The sequence below is a fragment of the Lolium rigidum genome, chromosome 3 (assembly GCF_022539505.1).
Source record: "Lolium rigidum isolate FL_2022 chromosome 3, APGP_CSIRO_Lrig_0.1, whole genome shotgun sequence".
In the NCBI taxonomy this organism is placed as follows: Eukaryota; Viridiplantae; Streptophyta; class Magnoliopsida; order Poales; family Poaceae; genus Lolium; species Lolium rigidum.
Window position 1 is genome coordinate 237,404,452 of NC_061510.1, and position 26,966 is coordinate 237,431,417.

General features: G+C 51.2%; 2 protein-coding genes and 1 pseudogene across 2 annotated transcripts; all 3 read right to left on the bottom strand.

Annotated features, from left to right (window-relative positions):
* Nucleotides 1–2,290: 2,290 nt before the first annotated feature.
* Nucleotides 2,291–4,355, bottom strand: LOC124696206 (annotated as a pseudogene).
* A 1,222-nt stretch (nucleotides 4,356–5,577) lies between these two features.
* LOC124696207 (scarecrow-like protein 33) lies at nucleotides 5,578–7,398 on the bottom strand. Its single transcript, XM_047228966.1, has one exon. It carries the CDS (start codon nucleotides 7,396–7,398, stop codon nucleotides 5,578–5,580), a length of 1,821 nt encoding a protein of 606 aa, XP_047084922.1.
* A 1,094-nt stretch (nucleotides 7,399–8,492) lies between these two features.
* LOC124696208 (scarecrow-like protein 9) lies at nucleotides 8,493–10,071 on the bottom strand. The gene has a single exon (XM_047228967.1). The coding sequence runs from the start codon at nucleotides 10,056–10,058 to the stop codon at nucleotides 8,493–8,495; it is 1,566 nt and encodes a 521-aa protein (XP_047084923.1). The 5' UTR covers nucleotides 10,059–10,071.
* Between the last annotated feature and the right edge of the window lie 16,895 nt (nucleotides 10,072–26,966).

The following is a 26,966-nucleotide window of genomic DNA, read 5'->3' on the forward strand; positions in this document are numbered from 1 at the left end:
AATTTCACCGCCGCCGCCGGCCATCTTCCTCGCCTCCGGCCGCCGCCTCTTCGCCTCCGGCCGCCACCTCTTCGCCGCCCCCGCCCTCTGCGCCGCCTCCGCCCTCTGCGCCGCCTCTGCGCGCGCCGCCTCCGCCACTGATCTGCGCCGCCTACACGCGCGCGCGCGGCCTCGATCTACGCGCGGCAACTCCGGCCGCCGCCGCCCCCTTAGCGCCACAGGTAGCCGCCACCCTCCGCCGCCCCGCGCGCGCGGCCGCCGGTGCCGGCCGGCCATGCCCCGGCCTTTTTTTTTTCTTTAAGTTTTTTATTAAATTTTTTATTAAGTTAGTTAGTTTAGTTTAGTTAGCATTAGTATTTAGTTTTAATTAGTATTAGTTAGTTAGTATTAGTATTTAGATTGAATTTAGTTAGTATTAGTTAGTATTAGTTAGTTATTATTAGTTAGTATTAGTTAGTTATTATTAGTTAGTATTAGTTAGTTAGTATTAGTATTAGTATTAAGATTAAATTTAATATTAGTTAGTTAGTTTAAATTTTTGTACATAGTTCATTCAAATTTTGTAGTTACTTAGTTTAAATTTTGTATTAATTCAAATCTTGTAGTTAGTTAGATTAAATTTTGTATTAATTTAAATTTTATATTAGTTAGTTTGTAAACAATCGACGCAAACACTCTCGCGAACAACACTCGCCGACACCGCTCTCCCTCTCGCGAACACTCGCCGACACCCCTCTCCATCTCGCGAACACTAGCCGACACCCCTCTCCCTCTCGCGAACAACCGACGCGAACACTCGCCGACACCCCTCTCCCTCTCGCGAACAACACTCGCCGACACCCCTCTCCATCTCGCGAACACTCGCCGACACCCCTCTCCCTCTCGCGAACAACCGACGCGAACACTCGCCGACACCCCTCTCCCTCTCGCGAACAACACTCGCCGACACCCCTCTCCATCTCGCGAACACTCGCCGCCACCGAGAAGCGGAACAAATCTATGTGGATACTACGTTTGCGAGTCCATTCGCATGTTAACCACTGAGAAGCAGAACAAAAATAAATTCAACGTAAGCAATAACACTCAGAACTTTATTTATTATCGTCAATATTTCGTTATCAAGATTGATATAGTCATACTCATCTCATTTTCGTATATAGGTGGACTACATGCGGGACAGACTCCAACCAAAGGAACACCTACTAGGAATTGCGGAGGAACTGGCGGGACTTTTGGTTAAAGAAGTACTAAACAACAAAGGCTTGTTTAGTCCAAATAGATGCTCTACCTCCAAATAGACGGTCGTTAGTACCGCTTGTCGATCGTTATATATATATGTAAGGAGAATCTACATGTAAGGGGAATCGACTTTTGCTTCCAATATTTGTTTGATCGATCTATATATATATATAATGAATGAACGTGTACCACTTCTAGTAGCGTACAAATATATGCAACTTTTATTTTCGAATGAAAAAATGAAATAACAGGCGGTCGGTGGGGGGGGGGTTGTGCTACACCCCTCAAACCCTAAAGCAGCAGCGTTGTGCGCCCGCCACGTAGAGGGCCTTTTGACGCGGGTGGTAATACCACCCGCGACAAAAGGGCCTGTTCCCTGCGCGCCCCGCGGCTGCCACGTGGTGGACCTTATGTCGCGGGTCGTAAGCCACCTGCGACAAAAGGGGGACCTTTTGTCGCGCCTCCCTTGTCGCGGCTGGCCGCCCGCGACAAAAGGGTCATACGACCCGCGACATTAGGCCTGTTTTCCACTAGTGATTAACAAGAACAGCTACAGGAAAAATGAAAACAGCGAGAGCACTGTCCACCAGAACATGAAAACAAGTTACCATTGGATACTTTCTAGTAACCGATTGTATGTACTCATCGTCTAATCGACAACTTAGAAGTAGGGTGGCAGGCGGTGTCCCACATCTCCCTGCAAATGCAAAATTAGAGAAAAATGAGTTATGGAATCAGATCGGAATTAGAGTATGATTAACGAAAACTTCTGCCCGCATGCCACGCCGCTTTCCACCCTAATTACAAGCGCACTGTATATCATTTCATGTCTGATTGAGAAAACTGAAGAAAGATGTGCCATCAACAGGCCACAGCAGACCCAAGTTCTAATGTAGGGGTTGCTCATCTATAATACTCTCATCTCTCATAATGCAGTGGCAATTTCACAGTCAAAATAGATGTATGTGCTCGTCCACACTGAGAAACATATCCAACATGGCCATGGTTTCTTTTACTCAGTCACAGATACAAAATGGAGGAAACACAAGTGACAGATAGGGATCAAACACTGATGAAAACCTACCATACCATACTTGACAAACAATAAGTGAAATGTATATGAGTATATCCATTGGTACTTCAACCTACCTATGCCAATTCAGAACCACTAGCATCATCAGCAGCCCATGTCGCGTGGGCGCAGAGCACCTTGCCTTTCCATCCATGCAGAAGCCACCGATGATCCTCGTTGACGGTGAAATGTTTGTGGTACTCATTCATCACTATGTCCTTGAGCATCAGAACAATATCAGGGTCCAGGGGCAGCTGCCTCAGCCCTGCCCGCTGGTTCCGTGACTGCCATTCCCTGTAGTTCTGAGGGCGCTCCACCCGGTCTGCGCCTTCGCAGGCTATCATGTTCATGGCGGACCGTGCAAGAATGTCCCGCTCCACCAGCAGTCTCTTTTCATTGTGCCGTGGAATGGTGGTCTCCATCACGTCGAAAAGCGCCGTGAAGTAGTACAACGCTTCGCGGAACCGTGTCATGAAGAACGCCGCGCTGTACGCTCCATTGACAACAGATTGGATGAACACGGCTGGCTTCATCTTCCTGATAGTGTGGAGCACCATGTCCCTTGGACTTACCTTGTCAAAGGTGACGCTCTCATCCATCAAGATCCTGAAAAAGAATACGCTGTTCACAACGAGGACCTCATCGGGATCAATCTGGAGGTCCTCGACCCGGACAGCCTCTGGCTTGGATGCAATGGCCCGGAACTTGAATGGCACGCCAAACTGGCGAGCGCAATTGCTGAGCCGGCGTCCTGCCTCCTCAATTTGCTCAGCCGGATGTAACCCAGGCTGAGGGTTATTAATGCCAGTGATCCTCACTTCTGGTGGCCCGCCCTCCCTGTCCGCCAGCCACCGGAGCAACTCTGGCCACTGGAACCCAGTGTTGATGCCGTAGTGCACAATATGCAGTTTCCTCCTCCCTGCAACGGATGTGTAGATGGTCTTGTTAGAAAAGAGCAACGACACCTTGAGGGAACAACAGGCTGCCATGTAAAGATGGTAGCCCTTGATGAGCTCCACGACAGAGGTGCGCTTCCCCATGAGTGCGCCATAGAGCTGGCTCCCCGTGCCTGCCAGCCGCGCCTCCAGCCCTTGGGAGAAGTAATGGGCCAGCCGCTGCCTCGCGTCCCCTGCCGGTGAGGAGTGCCACTTGATCCTGTGCAGCAGCTCGCGCGCACCGCGTCGGTCATTGCTGGCCACTGCTTCTGCACAGTGGATCAGTAGTGTTTCTAGGTCAGTCACTGCCAATTGTCTGATGCCGCGCCTCCCACGCCTGTAGATGCGCAGCTGTGTGCTGCCTTGTTCTCCTTATCCAAAGTGACACGTACTACCTCCTGCATATTATTGAGGTACTTGTCGTAGCCATTGAGGATGAGCCGGTCCAACTTCTCGAGCGCGATGGCTTCCTCATCGGTGTCAGTATGTACCAGCACCACTATTTGCTTGCTTCTCCTTCCCAAGTCCGCCTCCATCTCACCACTCATGCTAAACTTGTTCTTACGCCCCCTACCATCCACCACCGCGTTGTCTGTGGGCAAGAACATGTTGGCCTCCTCCATGCCTTTCAAGAATGCCATACTCGACAGCATGTCCATGCTGGTGCTGCCCTCTCCGGGGAACACCATATTGTTGGGCTCCACCACACAACTACCATTCAAGTAGAAGGTTGGATCTTGTACCTCGCGAGAAAAGAACCTGCAAACCTTGTCGTCCATGTTGTTGTTGCCTTTGCTAGGTAGCACGGTCAAGGCAAGTGTGTCGGGTGCTGAGGATTCCTGGGCATTGGATGACGTGGTGGCAGCACCGGAGAGGATCTGGGCGAATGGCTGCTCGGCCTGCTGGAGCTTCAGATGGTCAGGGTACTGGTAGAGGAACTTGTCGACAATGTCTTCCTCCATAAGTATGCGTGAGATGTTTGCCAGGGTTTGATCATCCTGAGGCAGCTCTGAGTCACCATGTGTCATTGATGGATGGTCGAGGAAGACGGAAGGGCTCGGAGGTGCAGGCTCGATGAGGCCCAGCAACTCCTCTGGGGTGGCTGGCATAATGGGGTGCTTGTTGAGAACCAACCAGTGCCTGGTTGGCTGAAGAGCGCACGCCCGTGAATATCATGTTTAAGGGAGGGACCCCCCCCCCCCCCCCCACCCACCCCAATCACGTTTTTAATGGGATGCTTGGTGATGGTGTGGTGTAAATATCGATTGGAGATATCGTCTTGCTCTCCATCCACTTCATGTGATGCCACCAGGCTCAGCATTGCTAGCTGTTGGAACAATCGAACCTTTACATGTCAGAAGGTTGGTTTGATCAGCCAGCACCGGCCGCACATATATTGATAAACAAAGAAGGGTTCGTTTCAGAAAGAATATGTTCACCTTGGTGTTGCAGCCATCCTTCTGTCCCAGTCTCATAAAAAGCTGCAGTTCCTCTTGGAGAGATTGATTTTATGTGTTTGAAATGTTGTGCTGATGTGAATTCACATGAAGGGATCTGTTCCATTCATAGAGGGAAAGAACCAGTCAAATTCATGAGAGAAATAGTTGTATCTTACTAGTAATTATATTGACATAGATGACCTCTAACCATGTCCGGTCCTATGTTCTTTCGTGCTCCATGGTTGGACCAGATCAGTAGCACTTCACACCTGCAAGCAAACAGATGGTTTGTGAGAGTAAATAAATTAAAAAATTCCAACCATCTGATTGGATCAAATGATGTTGAATTCAGTGTTATCTCAAAACGCATATATGCAATGGAATTTCTACATGGTTAAAACAGATAATTCACTTTTAGCAACAACTGATTGTATGTACTCCCTCCAATTCGTAAATATAAAACGTTTTGGGAGTTCAATTTGAACTCCCAAAACTAACTTATATTTAGGAACAGACAGATACCATTTTAGAATCATTGCCAACTTTCAAGCGCACTATATACCATGTCATGACTGATTGGAGAAAACAGAAGAAAAATGTGCCACCAACAGCAGGCAGAAGTTCTAATGTAGGGGTTGCTCATCTATAATAATCTCATCTCTCATAATGCAGTGGCAATTTTGCAGGCAAACAGATGTTTGTGTGCTCGTCCACTCTGAGAAACATGTCCAACATGACCATGGTTTCTCTGAATCAGTTACAAATACAAAAACGGAGAAACACGCATCTGATGCAACTGACAGATACAGATGACACACTGATTAAACTTACTGTACCATACATGACAAACACCAGATGAAATGTATACCCGTTGGTACTTCAACCTATCTACCTATGTCACTTCAAAACCACTAGCATCATCAGCAGCCCATGTGGAGATGGCGCAGAGGACCCGACCTTTCCATCCCTGCAGAAGCCACTGATGATCCTCGTTGATCGTGAAATGTTTGTGGTAATCTTTCTTCACCATGTCCTTGAGCATCAGAACAATATCAGCATCCAACGGAAGCTGCCTCAGCCCTGCCCGCTGGTTCCGCACCTGCCACTCCCTGTAGTTCTGAGGGCGCTCCACCCGGTCTGTGCCTTCGCAGGCTATCATGTTCATAGCGGTTCGTCCAAAAATATCCCGCTCCACCAGCAGCCTCTTCTCATTATCACGAGGAATGGTGGTCTCCATCACGTCAAAGAACGATGTGAAGTAGTACAACGTCTCGCGGAACCGCGTCATGAAGAATGCCGCGCTGTATGATCCGTTGACAACGGATTGGATGAAAACCGACGGCTTCATCTTCGTGATAGTGTTGAGCACCATGTCCCTTGGGCTTACCTTGTCAAATGTGAGGCTCTCGTCCATCACGATCCTGAAAAAGAATACGCTGTTCACGACAAGGACCTCATCAGGATCAATGTGGAGGTCCTCAACCCGGACAGCCTCAGGCTTGGATGCGATGGCGTGGAACTTGAATGGCACCCCAAACTGGCTTGCGCAGTTGCTGAGCCGGCGTCCTGCCTCCTCAATTTGCTCAGCCGGATGGAAACCAGGCTGAGGGTAATTAATGCCAGTGATCCTCACTTCTGGAGGCCCACCCTCCCTGTCCGCCAGCATTCGGAGCAACTCCGGCCACTGGAACCCGGTGTTGATGCCGTAGTGCACAATGTGCAGTTTCCTCCTCCCTGCGACGGCGTTGTAGATGGTCTTGTTGGAAAAGAGCAACACCACCTTCAGGAAAGAGCAGGCGGCCATGTACAGATGGTAGCCCTTGATGAGCTCCACGACAGAGGTGCGCTTCCCCATGAGCGCGTGGTAGAGCTGGCTCCCTGTGCCTGCCATCCGTGCCTCCAACGCCTGGGCGAAGTAATGGGCCAACCGCTGCCTAGCGTCCCCTGTCGGTGAGGAGTGCCACTTGATCCGCTCCAGCAGGTCACGCCCGCTGCGTTGGTCATTGCTGGCCACTGCTTCTGCACAACGGATCAACAACGTTTCTAGGTCAGTCACCGCCGTCTGCCTCACGCCGCGCCTCCCACGCCTGTAGATGCTCAGCTGTGCTGCCTTGTTCTCCTTGTCAAGAGTGACGCGTACTACCTCCTGCATCTCATTGGGGTACATGTCGTAGCCGTTGAGGATGAGCCGGTCCAACTTCTCGAGCGCGGTGGCTTCCTCCTCGGCGTCAGTATGCACCAGCACCACAATTTGCTTGCTTCTCCTGCCCAAGTCCGCCTCCGTCTCACCACTCATGTCAAACCTGTGCTTACGCCCTCTATCATCCGCCACCCCATTGTCTCTAGGCAAGAACATGTTGGCCTCCTCTATGCCTTTGAAGAATGCAATGCTCGATACCATGTCAATGCTGGCGCTGCCCTCGCTGGGGAACACCATACTGTTGGGCTCCACCACACAAGTGTTGTTCACGAAGAAGGTTGGATCTTGTACCTCGCCAGAAAAGAATCTGGAAACCATGATGTCTGTGTTGCTGCCTTTGCTATGCAGCATGGTGGAGGCAATCGCGTTGGGTGCCGAGGATTCCTGGGCATTGGATGAGCTGGTGGCAGCGCCAGAGAGGATCTGTGCAAATGGCTGCTCGGCCTGCAGGAGCTTGGAGTGGTCAGGGTACTCGTAGAAGAACTTGTCAACAATATCTTCCTCCATGAGCATGCGTGAGATGTATGCCAGGGTTTGATCATCCTGAGGCGGCTCCGAGCCATCATGGGTCATTGATGGATGGTCAAGGAAGATGGAAGGGCTCAGTGGTGCAGGCTCGATGAGGCCAAGCAACTCCTCTGGGGTGGCAGCCATGATGGGGTGCTTGGTGATGTTCAGTGTAAATATCTTGGACTGGGATTGGTACACACCATCTTGCCCTCCATCCATCCCATGTGAAGCCACCAATCTCACTGTTGCTAGCTGTTGGAACCATCGAAACTTTACATTTCAGAAGGTTGGTTTGATCAACCAGCAGCGGCTGCACATATGGATAAACAAGGGTTTTTTTGAGAAAGAATATATTCACCTTGTTGTTGCAGCCATCCTTCTGTCCCACTCTGATCAGAAGCTGCAGTTTGCCTTGTAGAGCTTGATTTTATGTCTTTGAAATGTTCTGATGATGTGAGTTCCCATGAGAGGATCATGTCCCATTATACTGGGAGAGAACCAGTCAAATTTTGAAGATAAAACATTGTACCTAAACCATCTGTACTAGTAATTATATTGCGGTAGATGACCTGTAAGGCTGTAACCATGTTCGGTCATATGTTTCTTTCCTTCTCCATGCTTGGACAAAATCAGCAGCACTTCACACCTGCAAGCAAACAAATGGTTTTGTAGGAGTGTAGAACCTACAGATTCATATCCATTTTGTTGGACTAAATGATGTAGGATTCAATTTAAATCATCTATCGATGCATTTCTACACAATTAAACAGACACATAACTTTTAGCAACAACTGTTTCTTCCATTCTTGGGGTTGTCAATAGATCATATATCAATGCATGAGACACATGCTTTTGCGCTTTTTCGAGGAAAAAATGTTGCAACAACAGCTGATCATTACAAGGTGTCTTTAAGTCATGAAAGTCAAACATGATGTCGTGGAATTAATTTTCAGACAGCTACTGAAGATGTTTTAACTCATGAAAGTCAAACATGGTCTCTACATCATGTACTCATATATTTATCTTTCCTAAGGGAACAGTATGGGATGCGCCGACTATATATTTAACGATAACTTCTTTTATGCAGGAAAAGAAAACTAATAATCAGAGCTAGTGTCGTCTACTACCCATGCCGAGTGTGCATAGAGGATTCGCCCCTTCCATCCCTGCAGCAACCACCCCTGGTCCACGTCGACAACGAAGTCCTTGTGGTACAGGCTCTTGACCTTGTCTGTTGCCACCTTAGTGATAATTGGCTTTAATGGCAGCTGCCTCAGGCCTGCCCGTTGGTTTCTCAGCTGCCACTGTTTATATGTCTCAGGGCGCTCGACTCGGTCTGCACCCTCACAGGCAACAGTATTCAAGGCACACTGCCCGAACATGTCTCGCTCGAGCACCAAACGCTGATAGCTCTCCGGCGGTGTGGTGGCTTCAAGCATATCGAACACCGATGAGTAAAAGAAGAGCGCCTCTCGGAACCGTGCCAAGAAAAATGGGCCGCTCGAACCATTCACAACACCTTGGATGAACAAATCTGGCCGCATCTTCTGGATATTCCTTAGGACCACATCCCTGGGACTGGGTCTGTCGATAACAAGGCTCTCATCCATCAAAGTGTTGAAATTGAACAAGTCATTCACCACAAGCACCTCCTCAGGGTCGATGTTGAGGTCCACCGCGTGGATAGTCTCCCACTTGGCCGTGATGGCATGGAACTTGAACGGCAAGCCGAACTGACGGGCACAGTTCTTGAGCGCCCGCCCTGTCTCCTCAATCCTCTTAGCTGGGCGGAAACCAGGCTGGGGGAGGTCAACCCCAGTGATCCTCACCTCTGGTGGCCCGCCTTCCCTACTCGCCAGCCAACACAGCAAGCCAGGCCACTGGCACCCATAATGCAAGCCATAGTCCACAATGTGCAACCTCCTCTTCCCTTCCACTGCATCGAAGATGGTCATGCTGGCAAATGTGAACGCCACCCTCCTGAAGGAGCAGGCAGCCATGTACAGCTCATACCCTTTGAGGAACTCCATGGTGGAGGTGTGCTTAGCCATGAGAGACTTGTACACCTGGCTCCCCGTGCCCGCCAGTCGAGCCTCAAGCCCCTCGGCAAAACAATGTGCCAGACGCTGAGCGGCATCACCATTCGCTGACGCATGTGCCCTGATCTGTTTCAGCAGATTGCCCGCACCCTGGCGGTTGCCAGTGGACACCTCCTGTGCGCAGCTTAGCAACAGCCCGCGCAGGTCCACCGCCTCTCTCTTTCCCTGCTTTCCCCGCGCAGCCCTCTTATTTCTTTTCTCAGCTGTGATATTTCCCATTGTGATTTCTAGCTCATCCATCGCATCAAATCGGAGCTTGTAACTTTCCAGCATCATTTTGTCGAACAACTCGCTGGCACCATCCTCCTCCAGCTCCGGCACCATCAGTTTGCTGGCCCTGCCCACCACCTCCTCTTCCTTGTCCCCATCAGCCCGTCCCTTCCTCCCCCGACCACAACCACTTCGCCCAACAATCTCTTTTGCTTGGCCCTCGGTGAAAGCACCAGCCTGTAGCTTGTCGTCTCTAGGCAAGAACTTGTTGGCCTCCTCCATGCCCGTCAAGAATGCCAAGTTAAGCATGACTTCATTGGAGGGGAGCTTGCTCTGATCAACGTTCTCGTCCATCTCAGCCCCATCAAAGGCCCAACCTTGGATGCCCTTGTCGGCCAAGAACAGGCTGCCCCCACGAACACCCCGCAAAGATGCATCAGAACTCATCCTCTCCGTGTCACCCTCTTTGCCGGATTGCAAATCCTTGGCGTCATCGAGTATTTGGGAGAATGGCTGCTGCGCCTGGAGGAGGGCAGGATGGTTGGGGTACAGGTAAAAGAACCTGTCGTCTATGTCCTCCTCCAGGAGAATGCGTGTGATGTATGGGAGCACTGGGTCGCCGATGCTAAAGCTGTGGGACGGCTGAGGGATATCAAGGTAGAGGGACGGGGATGGCGGAGGGGACTCCGCGAGTCTCTCCAGGGTCAGCAACTGCTCCGGGGTGATTGCCATGGTGGTGAACTGAACTGGTGATGGTGCTGCACTCCACAAGGACATGGCCGATTGCTCTTGTACAGAGGGAGGGGCAGGGTCGATGCTTCCCATGCTTGGAGACTTTGGTGTCATCCATCAACCATGCACCTGCCTCCGAAATACATGGTCGTTGCCTCTTTAAAAAGAATTGTCCTAAGATATACTATACCAGAACATCACTGGTTCTCCTGCTTGTTCCCACCACCCGATAGTATGTTCTCCAAAAATTCTATGATATGTAGTAATTTTTAATTTAACCACCACAAGAAAATACTCCCTCCGTCCCACCAAAAGTGTCTCAATTTTATCAAAATTTGGATATATCTAGACACTATCTAGTAGGTAGATATATCCAAATTTTGACAAAGTTGAGACACTTTTGGTGGGACGGAGGGAGTAGTATACTTGTATTTTTCTTTTAAACAGTGATCACTATTAGAATGTGGTAGTCGTTTGCTACCTTCAGGCCTGATCCGTTGATCCCCTGCATTGCACACAGCCAAGTAGCACACTAGACCTGCAAGTAAACATAGCGCTCAATGTGAGGTACTTGTGACCTGAAACAGTAAAGCAGAGAGAAAACAGAGAAATTCGAGGCAGTCAATAAGAATCTGAAGAGATTAACAGATACAGTTTTATGTTGGTTACAAATTATCAAAATTGTCTTAGCAACTGACCTCAAGCAAGATTAGTAGCCAGCTGTACAAGAGCATGGTAGCTTCAGAAGAAATAAAACTGTTAACATGCTTGTTATGGGCTAAAAGTATGGCCACGCAGTTGACATGTGACATATTTCCTAGCCAGAAACCAATGGAGTTAGAAGATGCTTCGAAATAGATACGTTTACTGGATCATGTATGAGCACAACATCAAATTCTGGAGATTGATCAGCCACTTTAGTGAGCACAACATCAAATTCTGGAGACTGATGAGCCACTGTAGTAGCCAGCAAAATTAGCAATAAAAACAAGCATGCCACCAGTTCAAATTATACTGGATCATGTATATAGCCATCGTCCCAGATAACGTAGAACCATGAATATATATTTATCTTATACAGTTGGGTGGAGGATGTTTGATACGAGAAAAACGTCTGTGAAAGACAGACGCGCTACGTTGAGGGGAAGGATGGTAGCGTGTTTCTCTCATGCACCGGGGTAAAATAAAGAAGTACGGGCGTGCCAGTGTACCGTAGTACACGAGAAAAAGATAGGGAAGCATGCATTTCATTAATCTCTCTTGGAGAAACAAAGTACAAGTTCCCGAATACAAAGCGCTCCGTGGCCTGCTCGCGCGGCCAGCGTGACTATGGCGATTGTGATCTCCTGGTTCCCGGGGCCTCGGAAGGCACCCGGTTAATTACTCCCGCGGGTTACGCCGCGAGACACCTCCGATTAAGCCGTGTGGTCGTCTTCGTCGTCTTCGCTTTGCGTTCTCCATGCATGATGTGGTAGTGGTGTGTGTGGGCAGCGGCAGAGCCCGTGTCCTCGTCGGTACACGCGCCGCAAGAAGCATGGCCTTTGCACCGGCCATGCCCGCCCTCGCCGTCGCGCCTCGTCGGTCTTGACGGTGTTAATATAGTTGGAGTTGAAGTAGCATGGGTCCGCTCAGCTGGGACTTGTCGACGACCAGCAGCCTTGTCGGGGTGCACAAGGGGTATATGCCTCGTGGGAGTAAGTTGTCGTTGGAGATTGGCGTCGGTGTGAAAACCGACGCACACGCCGATCAATGTAGCCAATGTGGTCGGCGCCTCGTCTTGGACCAACGCCAAGTTAATGGCTGTCAGCATAGACAAGGATGTCGTCTCACGGACTAGTGGGGAGTGGCGTCGAAGGTGTCGTCTCGCCTCGCCACGAGTGGTGTTGTCGCCAGGCTCGAGTGGCCTCCATGTGATAGCCACACAAAGCCCATCCCGTCTTAGATGACCCTCGGGCGCGGGCCGCTCTCAAGTTGGTGGTGACCGCGGTTGCCGTGAGCCCGTGACTAGCAGACACTGCTTTGACGGCAAGGATCGAAGAGGTCCGACACCCGACGAACGGTCGCCTGTGTACATGATGTGGCAAGGGCCACCATTTGTGCCCCATGGTTTGCGTTGCATCGGCGGCCATGAGGATCTGAGCAGCGCGGAGGCTGCTCTATACCATGCACGTAAATCGGTAAATGCATGCATACACATAAGCCCAGCTCCAACCTTCTTTATTTCTGTATAGGCTCTTGAATTGGAGAGGACATATTTATCACGTCCCCAGCTTGCTTCCTAACTCAACTCCTGCGGCGCCATCGTCCAGCAAGGCTGCTGAGCGTGATGAAGAGGCGGTACCGGTTGTGTCGCCTCGATGATCCCACGGCCGGTCAAGGGAGAGAGCTACACGCTGGCAGCCCCGTGAAGGACGCTGTCGCCGCGTCTCGTGGGTGGTGGAGATGGCGCCGCGCTGCACGCCGACAGCCTCATCAAGGTCGGCGTCGTCCTCGCCATGGCGGATGGCGCCGGGTTGTACGCCGGCAGCCCCGACGTTGTCATCGGTGGCATGGTGTAGAGTTGAAGATGACGTCGCGCCTCGTGGGCGTCCTGGAGAGGGCGCCGCGCTGTACGCCGACAGCCTCCTCATGGGCGTCACCGTCGCGCCTCACGGGTGGTGGAGATGGCGCCGCGCTACGTGCCGGCAGCCCCGACACGGATGTTGTCTCTGCGCCCAAGGGTGGTGGAGATGGCGCCGCGCTACACGCCGGCAGCGTCGTCAAGGTCGGCGTCGTCCTCGCCATGGCGGATGGCGCCGGGTTCACTACAGGAAAAACAGGCGTTGCCGTGCAGCACATCATTGCCGTGAGGTGCTGCACGGCAAAGAAATCTTTGCCGTGCGCCGCGAGTTGTACCCACGGCAAAGAAAAAACGCACGGCAAAGTCTTAGCGCGGCGCACGGCAAAGATTCGGTTCACGGCAAAGTCAGCAGCGCCGCACGGCAAAGTATCATCGCACGGCAAAGTCCCTCGAAAGCCCACGGCAAAGAAGCAAGCACGGCAAAGAGCATAAGAGCCTCACGGCAAAGAAAACCTGGTCGGCAAAGGGGCTGGGACGTTGCCGTGGGCCTCCCTTTGCCGTGAGGCCGAGCAAAGTGCACGGCAAAGCCTCCTTTGCCGTGCGATTTCTTCTTTGCCGTGCGCCGTCATTCATTTTATTTGTTTTCTATTTTATTTCATCTAATACTTATATTTTTTTATTAGTTTTACTTTTTGATGACTATTTATTAGTGTTACTTATGACAATGTGCAATACAAAATTAGTCTCCATGCTCATCCCCCACAAATATCGGGGTTCCGGTGCTCGGCGGCCGTCCCCCTCCTTCCCCCCAAAACAGCGGGACGGCGGGTCTACCCCCGTTGATTTCTCCGCGCGAGGGTGCACAATGTACTTTTTCATTCTCTTAGGTTTGTTAGGGTAGGTTTTAGGTCCAGTTGCAAGTTTTGGTTGCATTTCGGTGCTCCGGGGTCATTCCCCCTAAAAACGGCCGTCTCGTGGGCCCCGGATGGTCTACCCCCTAGATTTCTCCGCGCGAGGTTCCACCAATATACCTTTTCATAGGTTTAGGTTTGTTTAGTCCATGGACATATGGAAAACCATGTGTGGCACCCTTTGGCACAGTCTAGCCCCCGATATACCCGCGGCGGGACACTTCAGCGTACACGTCCGGGGAATACGTTAAGTGTTATCGCCCGAAGGTGAGGTATGTCGACCGGGGATCCATGCCATGCACCATTTGGTGAATCACACCTTGCATCACACTTTGACACATATCATAGGTCCACATGCAAGGTTTGGTGGGGTTCCGGTGCTCCGGCGGTCGTTCTCCCCCTCCTCCCCCCAAAACAGCGGAACGCGTGCCCCGGCGGGTCTACCCCCCTAGATTTCTCCGCGCGAGGGTGCACCAATGTAACTTTTCATTCTTTTAGGTTTGTTTAGTCCATATACACATGGAGAACCAAAGATTGGCACCCTTTGGCACATATACCCGCAGCTAGAGCCATTATCACACGATCGACGGTGTCGTCGATCTACTCGGTTAGGGTTAGGTGTAGGGTTAGGGCTAGGGTTTAGGGGCTAGGGCTAGGGTTTAGGTTAAAGGGTAAGTATTTATGGTTAGGTATAGGTTTAGGGTTTAGGGTTAGGGTTAGGGTTTATGATGCATGGTTCTCGCAGCTCCGCGTCGTGGTTTAGGGATTTAGAGGGGTTTAGGGCTCGAAGCCTCCCCGGCTTAGGGTTTAGGGTTTAGGGGAGCTACTTTTGCACCATTACACCTTGCACCACACTTTGACACATATCATAGGTCCACATGCAAGGTTTGGTGGGGTTCCGGTGCTCCGGCGGTCGTTCTCCCCCTCCTCCCCCCCAAAACGGCGGAACGTGTGCCCCGGCGGGTCTCCCCCCTAGATTTCTCCGCGCGAGGGTGCACCAATGTAACTTTTCATTCTTTTAGGTTTGTTTAGTACATATACACATGGAGAACCAATATTGGGACCCTTTGGCACATATACCCGCAGCTAGAGCCATTATTACACGATCGACGGTGTGCCTGATCTACTGGTTAGGGTTAGGTGTAGGGTTAGGGCTAGGGTTTAGGGGCTAGGGCTAGGGTTTAGTTTAAAGGTAAGTATTTATGGTTAGGTATAGGTTTAGGGTTTAGGGTTAGGGTTAGGGTTTATGATGCATGGTTCTCGCAGCCTCCGGCGTCGTGGTTTAGGGATTTAGAGGGGTTTAGGGCTCAAGCCTCCCCAGTTTAGGGTTTAGGGTTTAGGGGAGCTACTTTTGCACCATTACACCTTGCACCACACTTTGACACATATCATAGGTCCACATGCAAGGTTTGGTGGGGTTCCGGTGCTCCGGCGGCCGTTCTCCCCCTCCTCCCCCAAAACAGCGGAACGTGTGCCCCGCGGGTCTACCCCCTAGATTTCTCCGCGCGAGGGTGCACCAATGTAACTTTTCATTCTTTTAGGTTTGTTTAGTACATATACACATGGAGAACCAAGATTGGGACCCTTTGGCACATATACCCGCAGCTAGAGCCATTATCACACGATCGACGGTGTGCTCGATCTACTTGGTTAGGGTTAGGTGTAGGGTTAGGGCTAGGGTTTAGGGGCTAGGGCTAGGGTTTAGTTTAAAGGTAAGTATTCATGGTTAGGTATAGGTTTAGGGTTTAGGGTTAGGGTTAGGGTTTATGATGCATGGTTCTGCAGCTCCGGCGTCGTGGTTTAGGGATTTAGAGGGGTTTAGGGCTCAAGCCTCCCCAGTTTAGGGTTTAGGGTTTAGGGGAGCTACTTTTGCACCATTAGACCTTGCACCACACTTTGACACATATCATAGGTCTACATGCAAGGTTTGGTGGGGTTCCGGTGCTCCGGCGGTCGTTATCCCCTCCCCCCAAAACAGCGGAACGTGTGCCCCAGCGGGTCTACCCCCCTAGATTTCTCCGCGCGAGGGTGCACCAATGTAACTTTTCATTCTTTTAGGTTTTTTTAGGACATATACATATAGAGAACCAAGATTGGGACCCTTTGGCACATATATACCCGCAGCTAGAGCCATTATCACACGATCGACGGTGTGCCGGATCTACTGGTTAGGGTTAGGTGTAGGGTTAGGGCTAGGGTTTAGGGGCTAGGGCTAGGGTTTAGTTTAAAGGTAAGTATTTATGGTTAGGTATAGGTTTAGGGTTTAGGGTTAGGGTTAGGGTTTATGATGCATGGTTCTGCAGCTCCGGCGTCGTGGTTTAGGGATTTAGAGGGGTTTAGGGCTCAAGCCTCCCCAGTTTAGGGTTTAGGGTTTAGGGGAGCTACTTTTGCACCATTAGACCTTGCACCACACTTTCACACATATCATAGGTCCACATGCAAGGTTTTGTGGGGTTCCGGTGCTCGGCGGTCGTTATCCCCCTCCTCCCCCAAAACAGCGGAACGCGTGCCCGGCGGGTCTACCCCCTAGATTTCTCCGCGCGAGGGTGCACCAATGTAACTTTTCATAGGTTTAGGTTTGTTTAGTCCATATACACATGGAAAACCATGTGTGGCACCCTTTGGCACATATACCCGCAGCTAGAGCCATTATCACACGATCGACGGTGTGCCTGATCTACTGGTTAGGGTTAGGTGTAGGGTTAGGGCTAGGGTTTAGGGGCTAGGGCTAGGGTTTAGGTTAAAGGGTAAGTATTTATGGTTAGGTATAGGTTTAGGGTTTAGGGTTAGGGTTAGGGTTTATGATGCATGGTTCTGCAGCTCCGGCGTCGTGGTTTAGGGATTTAGAGGGGTTTAGGGCTCGAAGCCTCCCGAGCTTAGGGTTTAGGGTTTAGGGGAGCTACTTTTGCACCATTACACCTTGCACCACACTTTGACACATATCATAGGTCCACATGCAAGGTTTGGTGGGGTTCCGGTGCTCCGGCGGTCGTTATCCCCCTCCTCCCCCAAAACGGCGGAACGCGTGCCCGGCGGGTCTACCCCCTAGATTTCTCCGCGCGAGGGTGCACCAATGTAACTTTTCATAGGTTTAGGTTTGTTTAGTCCATATACACATGGAAAACTATGTGTGGCACCCTTTGGAACATATACCCGCAGCCTAGAGCCATTATCACACGATCGACGGTGTGCACTCGATCTCATCGGTTAGGGTTAGGTGTAGGGTTAGGGCTAGGGTTTAGGGGCTAGGGCTAGGGTTTAGGTTAAAGGGTAAGTATTTATGGTTAGGTATAGGTTTAGGGTTTAGGGTTAGGGTTAGGGTTTATGATGCATGGTTCTCGCAGCTCCGGCGTCGTGGTTTAGGGATTTAGAGGGGTTTAGGGCTCGAAGCCTCCCCAGTTTAGGGTTTAGGGTTTAGGGGACCTACTTTTGCACCATTAGACCTTGCACCACACTTTGACACATATCATAGGTCCACATGCAAGGTTTGGTGGGGTTCCGGTGCTCCGGCGGTCGTTATCCCCCTCCTCCACCAAAACAGCGGAACGCGTGCCCGGCGGGTCTACCCCCTAGATTTCTCCGCGCGAGGGTGCACCAATGTAACTTTTCATAGGTTTAGGTTTGTTTAGTCCATGGACATATGGAAAACCATGTGTGGCACCCTTTGGCACAGTCTAGCCCCGATATACCCGCGGCGGGACACTTCGGCGTACACGTCCGAGAATCGTTAAGTGTTATCGCCCGAAGGTGAGGAATGTCAGACCGGGGATCCATGCCATGCACCATTTTGTGAATCACACCTTGCACCACACTTTGACACATATCATAGGTCCACATGCAAGGTTTGGTGGGGTTCCGGTGCTCCGGCGGTCGTTATCCCCCTCCTCCCCCCAAAACAGCGGAACGCGTGCCCCGGCGGGTCTACCCCCTAGATTTCTCCGCGCGAGGGTGCACCAATGTAACTTTTCATAGGTTTAGGTTTGTTTAGTCCATATACACATGGAAAACTATGTGTGGCACCCTTTGGAACATATACCCGCAGCTAGAGCCATTATCACACGATCGACGGTGTGCCTGATCTACTGGTTAGGGTTAGGTGTAGGGTTAGGGCTAGGGTTTAGGGGCTAGGGCTAGGGTTTAGGTTAAAGGGTAAGTATTTATGGTTAGGTATAGGTTTAGGGTTTAGGGTTAGGGTTAGGGTTTATGATGCATGGTTCTCGCAGCTCCGGCGTCGTGGTTTAGGGATTTAGAGGGGTTTAGGGCTCGAAGCCTCCCAGCTTAGGGTTTAGGGTTTAGGGGACCTACTTTTGCACCATTAGACCTTGCACCACACTTTGACACATATCATAGGTCCACATGCAAGGTTTGGTGGGGTTCCGGTGCTCCGGCGGTCGTTATCCCCCTCCTCCCCCAAAACAGCGAAACGTGTGCCCCGGCGGGTCTACCCCCTAGATTTCTCCGCGCAGGGTGCACCAATGTAACTTTTCATTCTTTTAGGTTAGGGTTAGGGTGAGGGCTAGGGTTTAGGGGTAGGGCTAGTGTTTAGGGTTCAGGGTTAGGGTTCCGGTGCTCCGGCGGTGTGTGTGACCCCGACGGTTAGTGTTAGGATTTATGTGCTCGAATTTGCACCCCTATAGATTTAAGAAAACATGATAAGAACATTATGAAATATTACTCATGTTGGAAAAACAAGTTTAATTTAATTTGAAATAAAACTAAATTTTCATATATGAAAATTTAAATGGTAAAAACAACGTTGCCGTGCGCTAGCGCACGGCAAAGGCCAAAGACGCACGGCAAAGGCCGTTGCCGCACGGCAAAGCCGTCCTCGCACGGCAAAGGCCGTTGCCGCACGGCAAAGCCGTCCTCGCACGGCAAAGGCGCGTGGATAAGGTGCGGGTTGGCCCGACCAAGTTTTATTTCGCTGTCCAGATCGAGTCCCGCCCGCTGCCGTCGCCGAGCTCCCTCACTCCTCCCCCCGCCGCCGCCTCCCGCACACGCCGCCGACACCATTGACGCCGCCGCCTCCCGCAGACGCCGCCGCCCGCAGACGCCGCCGCCTCCCGCAGACGCCGCCGCCTCCCGCAGACGCCGCCCACCCTCCGCCGCGCCCTACCCCGACGCCGCCGCGCCCTACCCCGCCGCCGCCTCCCTCCTCTCTCGCCGCTGCGTCGCGGTCGGACGCGGTGCACCCGGCGGCTCCTCCCTCCGCCACCCGTCCCAGGTCAGGCCCCCCTCCCCCTCCTCCCCCTCCGCTGCTCAGTGCACGGATGCCCTGCACGAGATTTGACATGTTCAAACAAACTTGTAGTATCCTTTTATGGACATAGGTAGTAATACAAATGCACAACTATATAAGCAGAGCATTGTATGTTCCGTATGTGTAGATCAAGAATGTATGTTGTAGCATGGACATAGATATGTAATACAACCAAAAAACCCGCCCCGTTCCCTGAACCTTTGAGAGTCCACTTACGACGGGGCCGCGGAAGCCTCTCCGGCGAGCTCGTAGCAACACGGCCGTGCCGCCGCCACCATGTAGCAACGCCGGCTGCCCTGTAGCAACACCGGTCAACAGAAGTACCAAAGTCCGGCCTCTCATCGGAGCAACGTCGGCTGCCCATCGGTGTAACCCGTCGCCTATTGTAGTAAGCCAGAAGATGGAGCATGTTAAGACAAATGCTCCGAGCCCTCGCTGTCCTCTTCTTAGATGTAACATTGCATTACCTCATTCACAAAGCAGCAAAAGTAACATTGGCTTTCTACTGCTCCATATACTCTATATACGCGCATACATGGTAATTATTAATAGCCCCTAATTGTTTTTTTTTGTTATGCAGGCGATGCTTCGAGGTGGACACGAGGGGCGGCGTCGCGGGGGTGTTTGACGGGGCGTTTCGGATCTTCTTCGACGATTCTCTCGGAGGGTCGTTGGTCTTCTTCGCCGGTCGTCGGTCACGCTTCGAGGGTGAGAATCCGTTCGCCTCTCTTGTACCTAGGTTTTTCTTTATGTCTAGATCACCAAGTCTGTCGCGATACCTAGGCGTCTCTTCCCGACCGTAAGGGTTACGCGGATAAATATGCATTAGTGGTCTCGCATATTATGAACCGTAACTCTTACGGCATTTATCGGGACAGCCGGCGGATGCGTAGTTGGGTACGTTCTCCGTGCTCTACCCCGATCCGAGACAGGATTTCGGTAGCGCCTCCCCGTTGTTCTCCGGATGCACACCCCTCTCGGCTTTTTGCCGAGACGTGTATCGGGAGAGCAGCGGGGAGGTGCTGCCGAAATTCGGTCTCGGATCGGGGTAGAGCTGGGAGAACGTACTCAATCTACGGATCCGGCGGCTGCTAGGAGCCCACCTAGTAGAGTTTCGGGTTGATGCACGCGTAAAAAAATAAAGATATGATGCATTTATTTCCTATTTGATATATAAATGCTATGTTCGTCTGTTTTGTTGCTGATTAGAGGATGGATAATCGTGGCTGGATGTACGATGGCGAGAATCGGTCGGTGCAACTATACTCGATGAATGGGGAGAAAAGACCGAGCGGTTTGTGGATAGGGCGTTTGCCATCCCTAGCAGACCTATAAGTGTTTGGTGCCCTTGTAGTAAGTGCGCTAACCGAAAGGCACGGGACAAGGAAACTATGAGTATGCACACTGATCAAGTTTGGGTTCACACCGTCCTACAGGATTTGGACTTACCATGGAGAAAAGGCAAAGAAGCGTGCTAGGAAGGAGGTGCGGCAGATTCAACCTAGGGGGAATATGACACCTGGTTTTGATAGGTGCTTAGAAAACTTGGCTAATGGTAATGTGCTCGAAAGCTCTCATGTAGAGGTGGAGACACCTCAGGATGCGGAGACAAGTGAGGACCCGGAGGAAAACACAAAGGAGTACTATGAGGCTCTGTTTGCTTCGCGAAACCCCTACATGAAAATACGAGAGGTTACCCAACTAGATGCCATCGCTCGCCTTATGGCCTTGAAGTGCCATAGGAACTTGTGCGAGAGATGGGTTCGATGAACTTACGGTCATCGTAGGCAGCCTTCGCCGAAAGGGCACCTCTTGCCGCAAAACTTCTACTATTCGACCAAATTGCTCGGTGACCTTAAGATGTCATCTCGGCGGATACACGCTTGTCCAAAGGGATGCATGCTATTCGAGAGAGGAGCACGCCGACACAAATTATTGCATCAAATGCAATTCCTCTAGGTACTTTGAGGTAGACCGCAATGGTGATGGTCGAAGAGGCGGACCACGGTTGCCAAGAATATCCTCCGCTATCTTCCGGTTCTACCGAGGATCCAGCGGCTCTTCATGACCGAGGATGCCGCCCGGCGGATGAGGTGGGCCGTGGAAGGAAACAGATACACCGACAAGATGATACATCCGTCGGATGGTACTGCATGGAAGAACTTTGTGAAGAAATTTCCATTGAAAGCGGGTGACCCGAGGAGCGTAGCGGTTGCGATATCAAGCCGATGGGTTCAATCCATATGGTATGTCGGCTGCAGTATACGGTTGTTGGCCGGTGTTTGTTATTCCCATGAACCTCCCCCCAGGCGTACGCATGAGATCGAGAGAACATGTTTGTGTCGATGATAATCCCGGGGCCCAAATACCCGGGCAAGAACATGAATGTGTACCTGGAACCGCTGGTGGATGACTTGGTTCGTGGCTGGGAAGGTCGCGGGATCCGAACATATGACGCATCAAAGAAGGAGTACTTCGATATGTATGTGTGGTACCACACGTCCCGCATGACCTGCCGGCACGTGCTTTGTTCTGCGGGTGGTGTACACATGGGAAGTGGCCTTGCCCACAGTGCGGACGAGCCGTGACTTTCTTCCGGCTAAACAAGGGAGGCAAGTATTCATGCTTTGATGAAGCTCGACAGGTTCCTTGAGCGGAGGCATGCATACAGGAGTGATGTAAAGAGTTTCAAGAAAGGCCGTGTTGTCCGTGGCCCGAAGCCAATTCCGAAGACCGGAACGGAAATCAAGGCCGAGTTAGATGCTCTTCAGCCTAGCCCTGATGGGAATGGTTTCTTAGGATATGGGGAGACACACCAATGGACTCACAAACCGTGCTTATGGAAGCTCCCTTACTTTGAGTTTCTCGAGCTCCCGCATAACATTGATGTAATGCACACCGAGAAGAATATCAGTGAAGCCATTTGGAGCACTATTGTGGACACTGAGAAGACGAAGGATAACATAAAGGCTCGAATTGATCAAGAAAGGTGGTGTGATAGGCCGGAGTTGAACATGCAGCCACCTAATGGTGCCAAAAAACTTGGACTAAGCCACACGCTCCGTTACGCCTCACAAAGGCCCAAAAAGGGAGGTCTTCCAATGGATGAAGGACTCCTTGTTTTTCCCCGATGGGTTCGCAGCCAAGCTGGATGAGGGGCACGAACATTGAAACGCTGCGAGTACAAGGACCGAAGAGTCATGACTACCACATATGGCTTGAGCGGATAATGCCGGTGATGATTCGAGGCTATGTCCCCGAGAAGACTTGGCGAGTGCTAGCGAGGTTGAGTTTTTTCTTCCGCCAGATTTGTGCTAGGGAGTTAGACACTAAAGTGATTGAGAAGGCTGGATGAAGAGGCACCCGTGTTGCTTTGCGATCGCGGAGAAGATCTTTCCTCCGGGGTTTTTAATCCGATGCAACACATGATCCTGCACCTCGCGGAGGAGTGCTTAAAGGGGGCCCGAATTGGGGCCGTTGGCAGTTTGGTCCCGAGAGAGAAACACAAAAGCTTCGTCAAATGAGCTGGCAATAAATGCAAGATCGAAGCATCCATAGCCGAGGCAGTCCTGAACGTGGAGGTGGCAAACTTCACCACTAAGCACTATGATCCCAACATTCCCACAAAGCACAACCCGGTCCTCCGTTTAAATGCCGCCAACAATGAAGAAGTACCCAAGCTTAGCATCTTCGTGGGGCTTGGTGGCAAGTCAAGTGGCTCGAAGCCGTACGAACGGACCTACCTGAGCGGACCTTGATCCACTCGTATGTCTTAAACACCATGGTCGAAGTGAAGCCGTACATCGAGTAAGTGCGAACCATTTAATTATTCGCAAACATTCACTCGTATGTTCGTGGCTAACTCTTCCTCTTTTCATCGGTATAGGAAATTCAAGGCTATACATTGGAAGAATACCCACAGGGAGCCTACCCGGAAGAATCCAAGCAAATTTTCGATAAGGGAGGCGGTTTCGGTTTCAGTAGCTGGTTTTGTAATTTGGTACTATTCTATCCAAATTAGCTAGCACTTCCTACATTGATCGGTCATTTCTCGTTCTAAACTTCTTGTGCTAAACTTGTAGGCAAGAGCTGACAAAGAGATGAAGTCGAGCTAAGAAAAATTGCTAGGGGCTTTGACCATTCCGTAGAAGCGTTCAACTCCTATGACGTGAACGGGTATCGCTTCCGGACCCATCAATACACAACAAGCCGGCCCAACGCGAAGACAATAAATAGTGGGGTGGTATGTCAAGGTGATGATGGGCTCCATTACTATGGAAGAGTCGAGGGTATATACGAGCTGAATTACGGGTTTCACAAAGGGCTAAATCCCGTCGTCTTCAAATGCCATTGGTTTGACCCACGTCGGGTGAGACGGGATCCTGAAATTGGGTTGGTCGAAGTTGAAAGGAACTCCGTTTATAAGGGAGAGGATGTGTACATCTTGGCAACCCGGGCCTTTCAAGTATTCTATCTCCCGTACGCGTGCGAAACCCGACAAAACGTCTACATGGATGGGATGTTGTGATGACGGTGCCTTCACGCAATAGGCCGCCCCGCCAAACAAGGACGATTACCGCCGCGTAGACCCCTCGGCAAGGAGTGTCGAGTTTTATCGGGAAGAAGGGCTCCCCGGCCATTTCACAATCGGCTTGCCGACTATCGATGACATGGTCGTAGACGATGAACAAGAAGACGCGGGCATGGATGGAGACAATGCGAGAAGATGAAGCCGAGGATGTCCGTGCCCCGGAAGACCTGAGTTTGCTTGAGGCGTTCAAAGCAGGGATTGACCTCGATGCGGATGGACCACCTCCGGGTTTCATTGATGATTATTGGTTCGCCGAGCTCGATGACGATGAGGAGACACGCGGTCCAATCACGGATGGCGACACGGGCTACTCGATCTATGTAGTAGTAATTGTGAGGCTAGCCTATTTGTAATAACTCCGTGTAATAGAGATTGTCTAGCTAGGTTATTTGTAAGAACTCCGTGCTATGTTTGAGAGAACTCTATGGTAGCTATTTGTTGCTTCCACTAATTAATGTTCATCCTTTTGCATTATTTGTTGCTTTCATTAATGTTCATCTACTTATATTTACTGTTGCTTTCACTAATATTTATCTCTTTGCAATATTGCGTACTAATAAACCACTCTCTTCATTTGTGTTTGCGGGTGATTGAAGCATGGCGCCAAAAAAAAGGGGTGGCGGTCTTAAAAGAAGCTCAAGGACTTGGTAGGTGTAGGGACTTCGAGGCGGGGCCGAGCTACTACCCCCCTCCTAGCCCCCCTCACGTCGCTCCCACGGGGCGGCCGCGTAGGAAGAATGCGACGCGGGTACTCACTCCTAGTCCTAGCCCCCTCCCGCAGCCGATGATGATGACGAGGAGGAGGACCGGGAGCACCACGGGGGTGGGGAGGACCAGGAGGAGGAGGTGGGTGGGGAGGACCAGGAGGAGGAGGGGGACGAGGAGGACCAGGAGGAGGAGGGGGACGAGGAGGACCTCTCGGAGGATGAGGGGTTGGGGAACTTAGTGTTCAATCCTGATCCAAACCTAGAGTGGTGTGAGCCGGAGGATTACCGGTACGTTCCAGGCTGTGGAGAGGCTGAGGCCACGTGATAGGAAGCCATATCGGCGTGGGATAACACAGCTCCCCTCGGCGAAGAGCTGGCGCTACGAGGCACGTTGTTCTTGTGCCCTATGGAAGGAGGTACATGTTAATTTTTGGCACTTCGTTATCGCAATTTTGTCATTATCAAAATTATTATCACATACATATTGATGTTGTCGTTTCATGGTGCAGCTCGTTCCGGTTTGAAGACCCGACGCGGAGACCGCCACGTGGGTACTCGAACATCCTTGGGGGCCTACTTAGATTTTATTTCCCTGGGATAGTCAATCTCCCCTGCGGGTGGCTGCGACGTAGCTTGGAGGTGGGCGCACTACGGCCTCGCGGAAGATCCTCTTGGCCGCGGCACCGCGGCGGATTTGGTTGTTGCCAAATTCGGGTACGTGACTTTTGACTTCTTACCATTCATACACTCTCCTTGGTTCACAATAATTGCACTAATGCCCCTTGTTTTACCTATGTTGCAGAAATTCTTCAAGAGGGCCGAGGGCAAGGAGAATGCGTGCGATGATGTCCTACACCAGCTTGCAAGGAAGAGGGTGACTGGCATGCACTACGAGGCACGTGTTCAATGCGTCCGCGGCTGGCACGCCGACCGCTTCGTCCACATGAGTAAGGAGGACGCTCGCGACACGCTCATGCGGCCGTGGCGTACTTGCAGGTATTTGCATTTATGTGTTATTGATTTCTTTATCGCCATGTAGTTTATTTTACCATAATGGGTTTATCTTGTGCATGTAGAACCCTCCTCGATACGTCGGCAACGACGATAGGTGCTTTCGTGCGATGGTCATGTGGTGGACATGCCCCCGGTACCTCAAGAAGCACGAGGAGGGCAAGAAGAAGCGGGCAGAGATGCGAGGTGGATCGCATATCCAAGGCAGCATCCCCATCTCTCTTCACCTGCGAGAAGGAGGTGAGCAAATTAATGGTTCCTTCATTCTTTGAATTCATGTTATATATTTGTTAACTCTCCAAGGGTGTGTCACTTCACTCAATTACATGTTCTCTTTTGCGGGAAGTCGGGACAGGAGCGAAGCCTAACGTCTTTGCCGTGCTAAAGAAGATGAAGCAAAGGAAGACGCCTGATCTCGAGACGGGGTCCGTGTGGGTTAACCCGCAATCCGAGACCCGAGTGCACGTCGTATGTCTCCAAGTTCAAGCAGAAGTACGGCGAGGAGGCCAATCCAGAGGCCGAGGACTTTGACCACGAGGTCGCGGTGCTTGCGGGAGAAGGCTTGAAGCATGGCCGCCTATGGTTTGGTGACGGGTGCGTCGACCCGGCGAGGGTTCCCTCTCTCCGCCGGATCCGTCGTGGTCGTAAGAGCGGCCAGCCCGAGGTAGAGCCCCGGCCACGGGCTTCGGATCTAGGCTGTCGAGCGGTTACGGGTATGTTCTTCCTCGGGTCTCTACATTTCCTTTACATGCTTTCCATTGAAATGTTAATGACATCGCGGCAACACAACGTAGGAGGAGATGGCAGCGAAGGAGCGAGGCGGCCCGGGAGCACGCACGGAACATGGAGCGGCAGATTCCGGAGTACCAGCGAGCAGCGGACACGGATGATGCAGCGGATGCAACAGCAGCGAGCGGATGATGCGAGCAGCGAGCGAGCACAGATGAGCTGGCTCATGAGCCAGACGGCTCTGTCTTCTCCACCGGGGAGTCTTCCTCCTCCACCTTACTCCATGTGGATGCCGCCACCGCCCACTCAGATCCCGGGGACACCTATCACCGTCAACAACATGAACATCATCCGGAGCATGAACCTCGGTGAGTCCTCTTGTGCCCAACCCGCTACTTGTACTTGTTCAAGTGTTCAATATGCAAATGCAAATGTTCATTCCATCAACCTGCTTATAGATTTTATGTCACAAGGCAATGACAATGAGGCCGGCGGAAGCGGAGGAGGACAAGGTTGATGGCATGGTCTTCGTGCACTCGTCGTCGTTGCAATGGATTGTTCGCACTTGTTATGGATTGTAATAATGGACATTGCTATGCATGAACTATGTGTGCTCGATGTGGACTCTATGTAACGGATTGTATGCATGAACTATGTGTGCTCGATGTATTTGTGGTGTTGTTGATGTGTTTGGTGATCTTATGTTGATATATATGTTATATATGCTATATTTGTGAAATGCAATATTTGAAATGCAGGGA